The 17,120-nt window shown below is 40.6% G+C and overlaps 2 protein-coding genes and 1 non-coding gene across 3 annotated transcripts in view; 2 read left to right on the top strand and 1 right to left on the bottom strand.

Annotated features, from left to right (window-relative positions):
* The window catches only part of LOC145448067 (laminin subunit gamma-1-like), a 142,912-nt gene that overhangs the window by 39,687 nt on the left and 86,105 nt on the right, over positions 1-17,120 (top strand). The window lies entirely within an intron of this gene.
* On the top strand, positions 7,956-8,027 carry Trnae-uuc (transfer RNA glutamic acid (anticodon UUC)). The gene has a single exon. It is a non-coding gene; the product is annotated as a tRNA-Glu (tRNA).
* LOC145448077 (doublesex and mab-3 related transcription factor 3, truncated-like) lies at positions 8,963-11,956 on the bottom strand. The gene is made up of 3 exons (XM_080326406.1): positions 11,616-11,956; positions 11,043-11,190; positions 8,963-10,986 (listed from the first exon to the last, which is right to left on the bottom strand). The coding sequence occupies exons 1-3, from the start codon at positions 11,796-11,798 to the stop codon at positions 10,178-10,180; spliced, it is 1,140 nt and encodes a 379-aa protein (XP_080182532.1). The 5' UTR covers positions 11,799-11,956; the 3' UTR covers positions 8,963-10,177.

The following is a 17,120-nucleotide window of genomic DNA, read 5'->3' as shown; positions in this document are numbered from 1 at the left end:
AGAAGGCAGCTGAGGAAGTAAGATCAGGCTTCGGTCAATCCATCGAATTTCTCCAACACAATCCAGGAAGAGTCTATCTCTAATTTCTAATTATATAGCCTGTATTACGTTTTGGGGATACACGTAGGGATGGTGTGAACCTCTGAAAGTTTCAGGTTCGTGTGAACGCGAACCTTTTTGAAAGGTTCTGTGTGAACGCGAACGTGAAGCACGTGACGTCATTTTGCTAATCCCAGCCCTACATTTCAGTCAAGTTATAGTCTTATATTAATGTACAGTACACACTGTACAGTACACGATGCCTAGCGTCGCTAGCGACGACACGAGCCACATAATGCCACAATGCTTAAGTAGGCTGCATATTGAGGTTTTAAACGTCGCCAAATGTATCAACTGGGGAAATCAAATGATGTAATAATCCCATAAAATCAATATCTTCCGACGCTAAGCCCACTATTTCGACGAGGGCTTGCAACGGAATATACGCCTTAGCGCCGGTTAGCGGTCTAGGCCAGACGAGCGATGTATTCGCGTTGTAGTGCTGCGAGTATTGCGACGTGGATATTGAGCAGAGTGTAAGTCTGTAAGAGCGTTTCTATACTTGCTACCGATATTACTCAATTGACAAGTTATACAGCAGTAGCCAACACCCCAATCGCACGGATTTTGTTTCTATGATACAATAAACATATGAAGTCGAGATTGACCCATTACGCCTGTTAGATTTTTTTATATCAGGCAACGTAAGCATCATTCGTTGACTACATGTACTGTATTTCGCTCATGCTGTTGTGTCATTGCGGGTCAAGCTCACAGCAGAGAGTCACTAAAAATTCTCAAATGGAATGCAGGATATTTTGAGAAAACTTTTGTGGCAAAACAAGTGAAAATTTTAAGATTGTCAAGGTGCATGCCCGTTAGTGTTGATTTTTATGCTGACAGCGCCATGCATACAATGGCCCGCAGGTGAAATGCAATAAATTCCAACCTAAGATGTTATAATGAAGTGAAAATGGTAGTATATGGAAAAGCTTCACACTGCAGAACCTAACAAGGTTCGTTTGCGAACGTGAACCTCTAAATTTGTGATGTTCACACACAGAACGCGAACGTCAACCTCACGTTCACACCATCCCTAGATACACGCTTATAACTGCACCTCACGGTAATGTAATAACGTTTCAAGTCAATGGTTCACACCTGTGACGATTTGTCGAGGAGGAAATTTCACACCCCAAGGAGAAATTGGAGTCATGAGATTTGGTGGAGCAGGGATGCCTAATGTACGGCGTGTGAGACGATTATATATGCGTCCCACGAAACCCTCTCGACTAAATTTCTCATAAGTTAGGGATTTACCATATTTTGGAAATCTGAAAAGAGGACACTTTTTCGTGATTTTCAGACTTGCAAAACCGAAGGAGAATTCTCAAAATATGGTCGATTGTCTAAAAAAAAGGTCAACTTTCTCGCTCGCTGCTCAAAATACTGTTTTTTCCTTCACGTTGTCGGGTGGTTGACTAAAAAAAGATCCGCTCAGCACCCGAAATAGCCGCCGGAGCGTCACTCCGGTGCTGATTTACGGCATCTCTGTCGAATTTTGCTATGAATTTGACCAAAATTCTCAAAAAAGAGGACAAAAGGGCGTGCTCCGAAGACACTTTCAAAAAAGGCAAAAAAGAGGAGAAATCCTCTTAAAAGTGGGCGTATGTTAACCCTATCATAAAAGTTGAGTCGATCACAACGATGCCACTAGTGAAATGTATTACTTTTTTGTCAACATTTGCCCGAGTCCGTCGATTTACCTCAAAGTTACCACCAGAAGAAGATATAAGGAGTGTTTTTGTTACGATTCCAATAATAGTATGGCTTTGGTCATATCATAGCGAACAGATAATGTTCTATTCTCAATAATACCACACGTAACACAGATTATGAGTTCGTTATAAGATCCCAGCACGGCCAGCACCCAATATTTCAGGCAGTGACATGAACATAGGCTACATTAATAATTTCAGGAAGGAACGGAACCCGATTTAACCACCTTTTACGTCACACATAACGGCCTGGATATAGACCGCATCGATGACCTAGGAAAGTTTTTCGCCGCATCAGTTGATCATCTGAAGGGACTAGGTAAATATTGATAGCATATCTGCAAATCGTGAAGTATATTAGCTTTTATACCGACTTTTAGGCGAAAAACAAACGCATACAGCGGTTTAATTTCCTTTCGCGCTAAGATTATCATACAATATGGAATCGCCCAATTAATTCATAATGAGATTCAAATGTTCGTTATAACAGGAATACAGTTTCTCACAAATTCTAAACGATCTACTCCCAACTTCGTATTTGCAATATTTAACTATTTAGTCGGCCGTACATCCAGAAAATCTCAATATACGACTCGTGTTCGGCTCTCGACTGCGTGAATTCAAATCAATGACTCGCAGTCACAACTTAGAGAGCGTATAGCCTATAGTTTCCCTGACTTGTAGCATCAAGTCCTTCAGAAACGACAATTGCAGTCCTCGCTCCGACTAATACTCTCGTCCGCGTGTAATGAAGTTATACATTTCTATTCAATGGGAGTTCATATTAACTTCGCTGCCCTTGGAAGGTGTCAAATTGCCGTATGTGGAGTTGTTTGATGAGATTGCTGTGGGCGCAGAAGACACGTTTTACATCAGCCCATCCGAAGTGGTGTATTTGGTGAACAAAACTAGAGAGGAGTTGGACGCTCGGAGTCTGTTTCCTGAGGATGTGAAAATCGTGGTTCCCGGCGTCAGAAAACCAGCTCAACTAAAACCCTACTTGAAAGCTTTTGGTAAGCAGTACGTCATCTTATAATTATATAAATTCGTTATCTAAATGTTGTGGGCCTATATTATTTTAATACAGAGGTGGTCAGTAATTGAGTACAGTACGTCAACTTTTTCGAAGCACTCAAGTACGTTTCTTCTACTTCACTATATTTGCTCAAGTGGTTTTGGTTTTAGAGTATTTCTAATTTTACTTCACAGTTTTCAGTTTCAGTCCAAACAAGGCCTCGGGTACCTAAATAATTTATTTAATTAATAATTATTATTTTATCTTATTATTTGCCATCAAACTCGGATAGGTAGACTTTGAGCAGGCCTTTTCGTACGGTGTCTAATGATAGATAGTGGCAGTGTCGGGATGATTAAAGTATTGCCTTGAGTCGTGTCAGATCCAAGTTTCATCAAGCTAGAGTTTATATTATACCCCGAGTGGAGCATACCTCGAATAAATAATGTCTATATCAAAATCATTAGCTTTCAGGCGAAAAATTGGGGCATTTTTCTGTTTTTATTCTAGCAAACTTCAGCATTTTGTTACATCATGCTATCGCCACGATCGATCCAGGGTTCATCGAGATTCTATATTTCAATCCGCAAATACACACAATAATCCACTTACGTTTAGTTCGCTATTGTAAAGCCCTTACACGGGACAATAATCGCTGTTATATTTTGTTGTATTGTCCAATAGGGAAATATAGTTACATTAGTAAAAAGTCATGGTGCAAAAGGTCTCAGTTTGCCGAAAGGCAACCCCTCCCCCCTTTATACATGCATATATCAAACTTTCAATTTGAGTTCGCAGTTGAAAATTAGCATGCCATATTTTTTTCGCTATATGGCGCACCAGAAGTAAATTTCAGATCTCTAACGTCTCTATAATTCAGCTGAAGACAAAGAAGCATACGATAAATTGTACGCCATCTCTACGAAATTCGTCGATAATGGATCGCTACCTCTAACGTCGATCGAAAAGCAAGCGATTAATCTGAAGAAAAATTTAGTGGTCAGCAATACAATTGATTCAATTGGTGATCTGTCAAACCTTCGTAAAGACTCAGGAATTGACGCGATTGATATTTAGAATATCATCCCATCTGAATGGGACAAAAAGCCTGTCGTTGTGACTGGCCTCGCTTATGAAGGCCCAACAGATGTCGAGTATAACGGAATGCGCTACTATGGAGATATCAAGCAATGTTACGAGGATAAACATCAAAGGACCGGCCACGAGACCTTGAAAGACTCCATTTGTCAAACCCCCGCCTTTGGTGAGTGTGTAAATTTTATATTTTGGCATAGCTCACATATATATAATACAAACAATTCGTGTTCTTTTTAATATCAACAACGACGCTCAAATAATAATTTGACAAAATGTTAGTGCACCATATATGATCATAAGCTAGTCATCAATAAATGGTATATACCCAGGGTTGCCATACCGTCCTTATTTCTAAGATTTGTCCTTATTTTGAAGGGCCACGTCTTAGAAAACTCATTTGTCCTTATTTCTAAGAAATGTCCTTATTTTCGCCTTGCGTCCTTATTTTGTCTTATTTTTAACCACTACAGAACTTCGATCGTTTTCCTCTGGTATCTGTGTTGCATAAAAAATTATGCTTTTCCGTCGAGATTTCATGACATCATAAATGAAAGGAACTCTCGTGAGTCGTGACGTACACACCACAAGATTTGAATTCTAAGTGGTGAGATAACTAGGGCAGTGAGTACTGAGTAGGGGTATAGCTTTTTCGTCTGTACCAAGCTACCGCAGCGGACGTCATTTTAGCAGTAAACAGCAGTAACAGGTTCCTACTGTTTGATCTATAGCAGAATGAGGCATGACCTCAACGCTCAAGCTGTGGGGAAGGCAGCATTTATTGCGTAGTGAAAAAAGGCGCAGTGCAGTCGACACATTGGTCAAAAAGTAGCAAAGCTATAAATAATTGATAAATTTATCTAAATGATATTGCACTTGCGCATATAGTTTTAGCTACTAATAAGGCTAAATCTGATTAGTTAAAATGAGCAGGCGTAAAAACGTTTTTCGTGACGATTATGATAGAGAATTCAAAGGTATCTAACGAAGCTTGAAGGGCGAGTGTTTCGCACATTACAATATCTAAAATTGTGACAATAACCTAGAGGCCATAGGAAAGACCGCTATTTTAACTCACATTGATACCCAAAAACACACGAAGTGTGCCATAATCATTAATTTGAGCCAGTCGACGAATGATTTTTCCACAAGTCGATCAGCACCAACGACCACAGACCGCAAGGCAGCTGCTGCAGAGGGTACATGGACATTCCATACTGTCAAACACCAGCAATCATTCCACACCAACGATTTACCATCGCAATTGTTCAAAGCAATATTCCCCGATTACAACATCGCAAATAAGGTTTCTTCGGCCAGTACCAAGACTGCAAGCAGTTCTTTCTCCATACGCTCAAAAATGATTTTGTCTAAACTTGCTGTACGGCCTTTTCCAACTTGGTTGACACCTCTAATCACAACGAGATGAAGAAGTTTGGTTTATCACCCTATGGGAAGCCCAAGACCAACAAATGTACAAAAGCGCTTTTTCATGCTAATCTAATTTTTCGACTGTCCTTATTTTTGGGTCCATGTCGATGGCAACCCTGTATATACCAGTACTCCCCACCTTATTCTCCTCGCGGACTCCTTGTAGTTCACCATGACAATCCCGGACCCCCCCTACGTTTTAGTTCAAATTTAGCTCAATTATCTGCGAATGTCGTCTGTCTTGTGCCACAATTAATTGTAGGCTAGTGTCAACCGCGAACCGGCGGTTGAGAACCACTGGTCTATATGAATAAGCAATATTTGGAAATATTAAATAGGCTATCTCAAGCTTACCGCATTTGCCCCATCGTGCCCTCCATTACCTACTCGTAAATAATGGCTTTGAATCCAATTTTTATAGCGGTACGAAACCTGGCCGCCATCACTATATTGCTCTCACATGGACTACCCTGGATCGCGTTTCAGCAAGCGGCCGATCCCTGGTGGGTCCCCGCGTGCGATGGATTGCTAGATAAGAACGATAAACCGAAGCAATTGCTAGCCGCGTTGGAAACCGTTGTGCCGTACTTTACTAACGGTAAGTGTGTGAGGTAGGCTTCTGTTCAATCCATGCACGTTGCGCGTTGTTCTGGAAAAACTCGAGTTAAGTCGAGTTATTTCTCCAGGCCGCTTGTCAGGGATTGTTACAGATATTTGGCATTTTAATACCTATTCTCATCTTTACATAGCATAATAGGGCGAGGACGGTTGTGCCGACACCATATAGAAACTGGTTGATTCCAATGTGCCAATTTTCCATTTTTTCGAGCTAAATTAAAATATTTTTAGTAGATTAAATGTATAGACTACCCTGAAAACTGATTTTCCGACAGTTCATTTCCGATCCAGTCCATACGTTTTTTGTAGTTTGGCAAAACTTGTGAATATTTTATCATCTACAAGCCCATTCGAGAACACTATTACAATTACGCCCTTATGGATGTGTGTGATTTCACGACAATTTCTGCACTTCCGCTGGTTTTACTACAGTATAGCGTCCACGTTATCCGGAGGGAATTACTGGTAACTAAACGTTGAAAAGACTGATCTGATTGACTTTTCTTATGGAAATTGACTCCGAACAACCAGAATTGGACAACTAGATCATTCTAGTTGTCTGATTCCACTAAATTAGAGAGAAATGTCAGTAATCTAATTTGTGAAATGTTTCTATGCTATAATTTTAATTTTAATCTAATTTATGAACTGTCCCTACGGTCTAATTCTAATTCTAATCCAATTTGTTAAATGTTTTTGTGCTCTAATTTTAGTTCTCATCTAATTTATTGTTTTCCTGCAAATGCCTCTTTGTCCGTGGCATTTTGCAGCAGGAATATCCCTCCCGCGCATAGGGAAATCCTGTATCAAGCCGCCATCGCCTTACACCGTCCGTACAATCATAGTAGATATTGTGACAACTAATAGCCATGCGGCCATAATAGCTTGTAGTCTGCGAACAGCATTCTAGTTGCGATCACGTTTTTAAAACTTACGTTAGTACAACGCCGTGCTCACTTGCATGGACGATGGGCATGGTTACCACAAAGAACTAAGAGCTGCGCAGTGCGCACGATACCTGATCACATTTTTCAACGACTAATGAGTCGATATTGGGACTAGCCAGACATGTTATTAGTTGAAAGAATATTTCATCCCAAAGATTGATCTTGTGATAAAGCCCTAGGCCATTTTCTAAGTGTCTCAGTCTTGACAGTGCCAGGCAATATGCTCATTGCTCATTGCTCATATCAGCTGACTCTCCAGCGATGGAAGGCTGCTGCCATTTCAGTTGGCGAGGAATAGCGTTGTGTGGCACAGGCGAATAGATTATTTTGAAACAACTACAATAATTCGAAACTGAAATCAATTTCAGTATTTCAAAATTCTTTACTTCGTGTTCTTCCAAAATCCCAAATCAGATCGCCGACCACGTGTGGCCCGCGTGTTGGTGACCCCTGGTATAGTACAAAACGAACCAAGTTTGGTGTACAAACGTTAACCATCTCATGCTTATGGGAATACACTGCAGTGATTTGATATGAACTGAACTTTAATTTTGCTGTATTTATTTCTCATTCACAAGTTCATTCAATTTCCAAGTTTTGGGGAATTCAGTAATTATAATTCTAATTCTAATCTAATTTGGAAAAAACTGTGTAGCTTTAATTCTAATTCTAATCTAATTTGGAAAAAAACTGTGTAGCTTTAATTCTAATGCTAATCTAATTTGGAAAAGCTGAAAATTTTCTAGTTGCCCAAGTTTGTGATCAACTGAACAGTTCTTTCGGTGCGCCGATAAGATATAACAATGCAAGAGGACAGGAAGTTTTAATTCATTAGCGCTAAGGAACGATAGTCTATTGGCTCACATATCCTTACGCCATAATACTGGTCGATGTTAATAAATTCAATCGATAATTATCAAAAATTGATATGAGTTGACTGGGGGTTTGCATAAAGCAGCAAATCGTAGGATCGGCCGATCTGTCGGGTATGTTAGATATGCAATTTGATGATCTTTTTACGGGCTTGTGCGTTCCCAGATGGTCTAGTGGTCAGGATTCCTGGCTTTCACCCAGGCGGCCCGGGTTCGATTCCCGGTCTGGGAAGCACTTTTTCTTAGCAGCTCTTTGCTAATTAAATGTTTAAAATATGTTAATTTGTTCACTATGCAAGTCATCCAATCCCCTTTGCTGTAGGGATAAAGATTCCTAGCTCTCACTCTGTCGGCCCTCCATATCCTGGTCAGCAAGTCATTTCTGTCTTGCAAAGTATATGATTTAATCAGATTTTGGCACTAGCAACATATAAGGTCCATATATCATTGCGCACTTTACAAAATTTACACCGCGGTATAAGTCCGAGGTAGGTTCTGTTTTCGTGTGACATGGGTGTATATTCACACCTTTATGGCGGGGGTGGTGCACAGGTGGAAATACATACACTTTTTGCTAAGAATGTGGGTTTCAGGATTATTGGCTCGGCCGTGGCAGCCCGGGTCCGATTCCGGGTCTGGCATTTTTTGGTTTTCCATATACTTGAGCAACAGGGTTATTACACCAGATTTAAGAAATAAAGATATAAGAATTTGTTCATTGCGGATTTCCAATGAATCACATGAATAAGTAACCGACTGGAAGGGAAATGATTATCCAGCCACGAGGGCAATGTCGCCACAATGGGCACCAGTGGGGGTATGATGGCTCATGTACAAAACGGACCATTTCTCGTGTTACACCATATTGTCCTGGTGTGGACACAGGCAAATCTCACGGCTCAGTAAAATTGGTCTACGTCACACTTTCCATATGGCTAATGCCAATTTGCCGGTAATTTTTGACCGGCTTGCCGAGCGCGAAATTTGATAAAACGGGTATCAATCGAAAGCTATCGCGGTATTGATTGCGAAAATATAAATTTTATTCTGCTCGTTGTCCTGTAACCCCCGAAAATCAGCATCGAATGTTGCATTGTAACGGAGTTCGGTATTGTGACGCAACAATGCTAAATATACCGTGCTGGTAGCTTTCTACACATTACACTATTTGACTATTCGTTTAGTCATTTATTGCATTTTTCAGAGACCTTCCCAGTCAAAAAGCAGTGGAAAAACTACGACGAATGCTATATAGCAGCGTTCAGAAGCATACAAAAATCGGTGCGATATATCATTACGGTAACGAACTATTCCCCACAAGTTTGCGAGCGAAGTTTCAGCCTGAAAGGCATCGAACTGTGGGACATAAAAAAGGGTAATACTACAAGATACATTCTGTATGATGGCATCGGTATGGCGTGAAGAATTATTCATTATACGTTACAGCGCACGTCACTACTTACAACAATGGCACCGTCAGCCTTGATGCTGACAAGCCATACAGAGCATTGATCTCGAAGAAAACATTAAATTATGATATCTATGACGAAGAGGACGGGTCTTATGTTGGGCCAGAAATCGAGTTCGACTTGACTGTAGGACCGTACGCCTCGGCAACTGCTGTGATTGACGCCAGAATATCGAAAGGCAAGAAAAGTAAGTATAGTGATTGACCGTTGGACACTTTATTGTTACAACATTGATTGATACGTAAAAAGCTTGCCAGTTTTCTCTATTCGGGCATCCGAGAAGAGTAACGTCTGGGTGCCTGATTTCAAAGACTACTACAAGTCGTTTCGACACATTCCTATCTTTTCATCGTATGCAATCTTCTGGTGTTTTGGAGAGGATCAAATTATTGAAAATAAACTCATACTAATAACTCGCTAGTGATAAATCCATTCAGCCGTGACCACCAACCTACAAATATAACTCAATAAGCGTTACATTTTCTCGTCAGAAAAACCAAAGCCTAAAAAAGAGCCAGCAAGCACCGTGGAAGAAGACGAATACGATGACGAAGAAGAAATAGAATTCGACGAAGATGATGACGAAGACATCGAGAAATCAGACGTTATTGAGCAAGTCACAAAAAGTTCTGAAGGTGCCATTGAAAACGGAGACGGAAAAAATGAACAAGATGATGACAAGTCGCAACATACTGAACTCTAAAATAGATATAATGTGTCGTTGGAGGTATAGAATCAAGGAATCATCCTATTCGCATTTTATAATGATATTTTATTGTGTTCCTTGAACCGTGTTCGACTAAACCGGGGATATTTTCAAAAGTTAACGTTTCCTCAACTTGGCATATCGTTATGATACTGCATGCGATACCCCTGTTAGTTCGGATTAACGACATTAAATTGTTTTACATAATTAATAAAACTTTGGAGCAGAATAATAAGCGTTTTGATGAGTTAAAATGGAGTCTCCTCGATGCATGGTTTTTTGTCCACCAAAAAAGGCTCCATATTGTATTTGGAAAGGGTAACGAAGTTGATAAGGTACTACATTTCTGGGCATTGGATATGTGGAAAACAGCTTTGACACGCGACTCGCATTGGGGTACGTCGATTGCGATATGTTTGAGATCGTGTACGGTCGATAGATGTCTTTCTGTGAATTGGATACAGTAGGCTTTCTTTCGAGGGTTATCCCTTCTTTTTCTGGTGAATTCACTCTGTCGATAGTTCTAAATGAGTTTTCAAAGCCTCTACGAAGCTTCTCGAAAGCAGTGCTTGGTACCGGGTATCTCCAGTTCTCTGTTACACCCGATTCGGTTACTGGTGCCGCAAGGTAGCCAGATTTCTCATCTGATTTTGAATCCACACTCGGCTGAACAGTGTCGTCGATTAATGATGTAGCTGTGGAGGCGTGGTTGGACTCCGCACATGCTCCTAAAAAGTGCTCGATTGCCATGATTAAATCGCCGTCACATCCTTGCAAGACGAGCTCCAGTACGGTTGGTGATTCAGCTTTGAAAAGCCTTGTCAGGATTTGTAAAGGACTGAGTTTTCCTGGCCGGAAAGACGAGGCGATTGCGTTGGTAACGTCGAGACGCGAAGCTTTCTTCGAATTCATGTCTTGGGCAGATTTTGCCGCATTTATGCCACCAACATCGTCTTTGTTTATCACAAAATCGCGTTCTGTTCGATGTAAGTCTTCGTTTTTGCATTCCGGCGACTCTAAAATACAGTTTGTTAATTAGGAGTTTATATTCTGGCAGAATACTGAAACGTACCCATGTCGCGTTCGGATCCGGTATCTGCTGCACTGAATACGGGGCCTGATTGCAAATATGCTAATTGATCTTTGGAAGGGGAGCTTGAAGAAATCCGCAACCCCAAAGCTATCGCGTCTTCCGCCGACTGCTGCCTTTTTAATGCTACCTGAAGGAAAATGGAAAATAGGACATGGTCACAAACAACCCCGTAAAAAGTACATGTCTTATATTGAGAAATATAGGTTTGGCTTTGGAATTTGATATGACAAAAACTGATTGCAAGATCTTGGTCGGATTCAGAGAGGGTTTCAATTTGAGACGTTAGCTCAAATTAATGTTGACGATTTGGATTCTTGTAGGTAGAATTCTCTTTGGTAATATTACCAGACGGGATTGGACATGACATAATAACTGAATTCTGAATTTATATTCAATTAAATAAGGATTAGAAATTTAGTAAGGGCAACATCTATCATCACTCGCGTATTATAGCAAGACCAGTGACTGCTCAATAGTTTGGAACTGTCGTTATTAAAATCCTATATAAAGGATTTTTGGTCATTGTGGCTGTGGAGAGAACTTGTTCTGTACCTGCGCCGCCATCACTCTTTGCCTTTCCACAATCAATCTACATTTCCTGCATTCGCAATCCTTGTACGGACAACGTCTTTTATGTCCTTTCAGCCATACGATCATCCCGTGGTTTCTGCAACGGGCGCACTTCGGCTTTCTCGCACCTTTCTCAGTCTTCGGGTAACGCTGCAAGCCGTCCATATTGTTTCGACGAAATAGCTAGATATTCTCTTGATATTAGTCAATACTCGACACTGTAATATAAACGAAATGAATCATATGATTTGGTTCATAGAATTACGTCGCTTAAACACATTCCTGGATGTTTACTTTATCCCGGCGTATTGCACAATAAGTGGCAATTCACTTGTCGACCATTTGTGTCTTTTCCTGCTTCACGGCATGGTTGCGTCACAATACCAAACTCCGTTACAATGCAACATTCGAGGCTGATTTTGGGGTTCCAGGACCACGAGCAGAATAAAATTTATATTTTCGCAATCAGTACCGCGGTAGTTTTCGATTGATACCCGTTTTATCAACTTTTGCGCTCGGCAAAAGCCGGTCAAAAATTACCGTTAGATTGCCTTTAACCAAATGGAAAGTGTGACGTAGACCAATTTCCCTCAGCCGTGAGATCTGCTTGTGTCCACACCGTATAGGACACTATGGTATAACCTATATTACGATGTTATTAAATTCCGGCCTACACAGTGCAAAATGTTCGATATTTAATAAAACTTCCCACTTTCAAAGGAGTCGGGATATGTACTTATATAGGATTGCATTTAAAACAAACGGTGTTTCAAAACACTTTTTGTTTTAAATGCAGCCTTATATGTAGCACAGATCCGATAATGTCTGGTGTTGAGGGTGAACACTTATCAATCCGGATTGGAAGGGTCAAATCCCAGTGGAGTCTAAACACCGATTAATGAAACGATTACCAGATATAACACTGGTCCAGCTCTCCTCACAAAAAGAGCACCCAGTATGACCACCGTCAATAAACAAAAATAGCAATAACAACATCTGATACGGATATCGGTGAAGTGTCATTATGACATTGGAATTTTGAAATAGCGCATCTTGCACAAAGAGCTACACTGTCAAACAGCCATACTACACCGCTTTACTTCACGATTCACGATTCTATAGCAGGGGTGTCAAATATACGACCCACGGGCCAAATCCGGGCCGCCAGACCATTTCATCCGGCCCGCGTAATGTAATTCTGAGGAAATGAAAAAATACTTGTATTATTCAGCACATTTATATCAATAGTTATTAATAAGAACTACTTTTACGTGAATTATCCCTCAATACAGCACATGTTCGAATCCGCATATGCCATAATATAATCAACCAGCCGACGTCAGTGCTGCGTTTGCACTCAAGACACCATTAGGATCAAGTCGGTGAAAATTACGAGAAGGCAAGAACGTGCGCACTACGCTCATATTTTTCCGGACAAATAGATCGTCAAAGAATCTGACACGCCAATGCGCAGCCGTAGTATGCACGGCTGATAAGTTACACAATTAATAAAATGATATATGTGTTTGCACTGATCTAACAGCTGAATGAAATCGTCCCTGGCCTCTGGAGAAACCCGAATGGTGGTTTCATAATATTGAAGCAAATTACAGCGACCGTGTCTACAGTTAAATTTCCTGTCTTCCTCATAATGCATGCGCAGGGCCAATGTCGTATCAAGACTAGAACAAAGGGGGCATAAAAATATGCGAAGTTATGTCGTCGTAAGATCCATTGTTTTAGCGGTTTTTAACTTCATTTAATCGGTCAATCATCGCATTTTTGACACTACTTTTTTGCGAATAAAAGCGTTGCCATATTATCCGCAGTGTAATCTAGGCATATACTTCATATACAGGCTTGATAACGAAGGATTCCAGTGTGAAGAAAATGCATGGAATTTGGCATATTTTGATTGGTCCGGCCCTCAAGCGATCGAAAGGTTTGAATCCGGCACGCGGACCAAGTTGAGTTTAACACCCCTGCTTTATGGTGATAGGAATAGTTCACGTCCATACGTAGTCTCTCATAGAATGGTGAAGTTATCGAATGAAACGTATAAATCTTATGCCTAGAAGTGCCATTGCGAATATTTTGGCACATGACTCTTCTCACTAAGTTCACGCATACCCTATCACTGCAAGACCAGCATACCGACTTGGTAGTATGGCATCTCTGCCAGTTAAACATCGCTAGTCTGAAGTCTTCCTGAAATGGACATTAGTTGCCCGATCACGTCTTTAGATGAACTCTTTTCCGATGATAAAATGGCGCTTCCCTTTTGAAAGAGATGCCAAATTCTTTTTTCTCGTCAACTTACCATATAGAAGATCGTCTGCCTTATCGACAAACAACAGGAACCGCACTATTTCTACCTTCGAACTATATCTCATCGCAAAACGAGAAACAGTTCGAGGATCAGTTCGCTCATGTCTGAGCTCAGCTACTTCATCGGCATTATCGAATAATTTCTGTGGTAAATAAGTTAACAGAATTTCGCAATCCATAAGAATCAGGTTGATTCATTGACAATATTTCAAGGACCACACGTTCAAATCTGCCACTCAACATAATAAATTGTAATATGCAAAACGTTTGTATTAAGCATATATCTTATCGATGGAGGATGGGGAACACTTCTACGCTTTGAAGTCAAAGCACTGCAAGAAAGTTCATCATTATTTTTTGCACCTCACTGCTACCGCGAAGGGTGAAGCCCTGTTACAAATTGACGGTTACAAGCATCGGTAGCAGTGATTTCTTTAACTATTTGTGAATAATGGGTCAGAAATTATACAGTTTGCGTATTTAATGACCTCAACGAAAATACATACTAAGTTTAGAAAACATGCGTGATCAATTTGCCCGATGATGATTAATAGTATGACCCTGCTAATTTCCAAGAAGATATCGAACGCTTACGCGGGAACAGCAGTGTTGGTGTATAAGTAGTTCGATTTATCTGTCAAAGTGTTTCGATTTTCGTTAATCCGCCAAATCCTAGAACACTTGGTTTTAAATTACCGAAAGCGAATGGAAGATGTCTCTGTACAAACATCGTAATCCAATCGCTGACAGTTTATCCTGTTAATGTAGTAAAATGCATGCTAATATCACGAACGAAGTATATTTTGGATTTTGCTGCACTTACAACTTGACATACAACTGTTACTATCGTGCTTTAAGACACCCAAACAGCCTAACTGTATTTTCATGCTCCGGCATCAATATTCATCGTTGGGTCACCAATGTATGTCTCCCCTTCGTCAATCGACCCGCTATCTTCGGATCGCTAGCAATATCGCTGCACGAATGAAAACCAAACGCTTATCGTCTGGAAACATGAAATTGCGACCACGAGTTTTTTCCTATCGCCTTAAAGGCTGCGAAATATAGTCGTAATATATGTCATTCGCAACCGACTCATATTGGGTCTTGCCGGGTCAATTTCGTTCAGCACGTTGTTCTATAAAATTCTCGAGGATATATAATCCTCCAAATATCGAAAAGATTCCAGGTTTCAACTTTCAGCAAACTATACTACGTCTTGTGAAATCGTTCTACCTTAAAACAGTCAATGACCACACGCTGAATCTGGAAGTACTAATCGGAGTGCAACGGATCGTTCTAAGCTATAAATTTGATTAATTATCGCACTTGAAAAGGGTTCCACGGGGGTTGAAAATCCATCGCTAAGTCTTTGTTTTTATAACACCGACCTATGGCCCGTTGATACGCGCGTTATCTCACGAGACATCCAGAGGTTTGCACAACAATCCAAGTATCGATTGCCGTCGACCGAGATCGCATCTGTTAAAATTAGTTGTAGAAGTGTATTTTCTATGTAACTTATAATAGGGCGATAATATGTACTTGTCAGGATCATTTTTTTCTGTGACCTCTGCGTATTTGTGTTATGCGAAAGCGTTTGGGTTTGCGTATCAACGCTTCATGAAGCAATCCTATTGCTAAATGTCACAAAGAGAGAGGGGTTTATTTACGAATGTTTGCATTCATAGGTGACATCATCAGGCTAATACTCAAGATTTCGTTAATAATAACGGGGTCCTTATGTCGGGGCAAATGGGAAATATCAATTTTAGCGAGAGAATGACTTCATGCATGACACGACTCGAACCCGCAACCCATTGGTGTTGCAGCTGTGGATTATACAACTACGCTATCTCGCCACAAGTTTGTGGTGTCCTGTTTTTGCTGTAGTTATTGTTTAGTTTTTATGGTATTTCAAGTTCGATGTTCATTTTACACGACGCCCACATATTATTGTTGAATCGTGATGCATGCGTTCAAGTCATCATATATTTTGCTACGTAATCATTGCAAGTAACTGACTACACCTTCGGTATCGGACGGTGTTGATTATCACAAATACCTTGCAACCAAAAATCACATGTGGTGCATAGTAACGGCTATATCAACACATATACCACGGGAAGGCGAATGGAACAGACAACCAAGTATCAAAAACATATGTATAAGCTGTTTATCAACACGCCAATAATATAATCAATAGTAGCGCCTCGCCCTCTTATGCGAATAATCCATTCCCAATGCTCCAAATCCTTTCTTTCAAAACCCCTCGCGATCGCAATTGCGTCCAAATAATGCTATGAGTTCTTCTTTCGCTAATGAATCGGGGACCAGGTGGCAAAAATGTGGCGACTCAATACGGTTCAAGTGCACTTAGGCAACAGACGCTTATCCGGTGACCGCTACTCAAGACTCGATCGCGGATGTGTTCACGGGATCTTGGGTCCGAGCCCTCCGATGAAGTGTGGCTTAAATTCGACTGGAGACGCTTTTGATGTAGCGTCTCGGAGTGGCGTTTATGACAACAATATATCATTCGGGCCTTCTACCGAGTAAAAAAATGAAGAAGATTCTGTTCTGTTTCCGGTTTCAAAACAAACGGATATGTTTTGTGATTATAAACTTTTGCACCATTGCTTCGTCGCAAATATTGATTTATTTTCAACAGTTGCGACGCATAATTAGAACTTTTACCCATAAAAGTATTCATATGCAGGCCTGGGTAAAATCGAGGACCTGCTGGGTGAGTCGATCCCGAGTGTTCTGCTTCGAGTCGCGCAGAGTTTTCGAGTATCGCTTGATATGACGTCACACGCATCAGGAAAATCTGTAAAGCTGAATTATGTACCTTTCATTTGACTAAGAAGAAGATATTGTCAGTTCAACATAATCGGGAATAATTTCGAACGTGCCTCCCATAATTATGAAATAACGCATTGTGATTTGTTACCACGCTACGAGTTGGACTCTGAAAAATTTTCCTTGTTAGGAACATTGAACATGCATGGTTCTTTGCAACATGTATTGGATTCGATGATAAGAAGGAATTAGCGAAAGAATAATTTATCCTTGAAAAATCATTCTTAGTCGCAGATCGCAATGGGCGTAGAGATTCAGTGGTGGATAGAATTGACTCGGACATGTCCAATCATTCAC

This window comes from Botryllus schlosseri, chromosome 10 (assembly GCF_051294905.1).
Source record: "Botryllus schlosseri isolate E-star chromosome 10, Bs_hap1, whole genome shotgun sequence".
In the NCBI taxonomy this organism is placed as follows: domain Eukaryota; kingdom Metazoa; phylum Chordata; class Ascidiacea; order Stolidobranchia; family Styelidae; genus Botryllus; species Botryllus schlosseri.
Note: the sequence above shows the minus strand (reverse complement) of the source record. Positions and strands in the feature narration are given on the sequence as shown.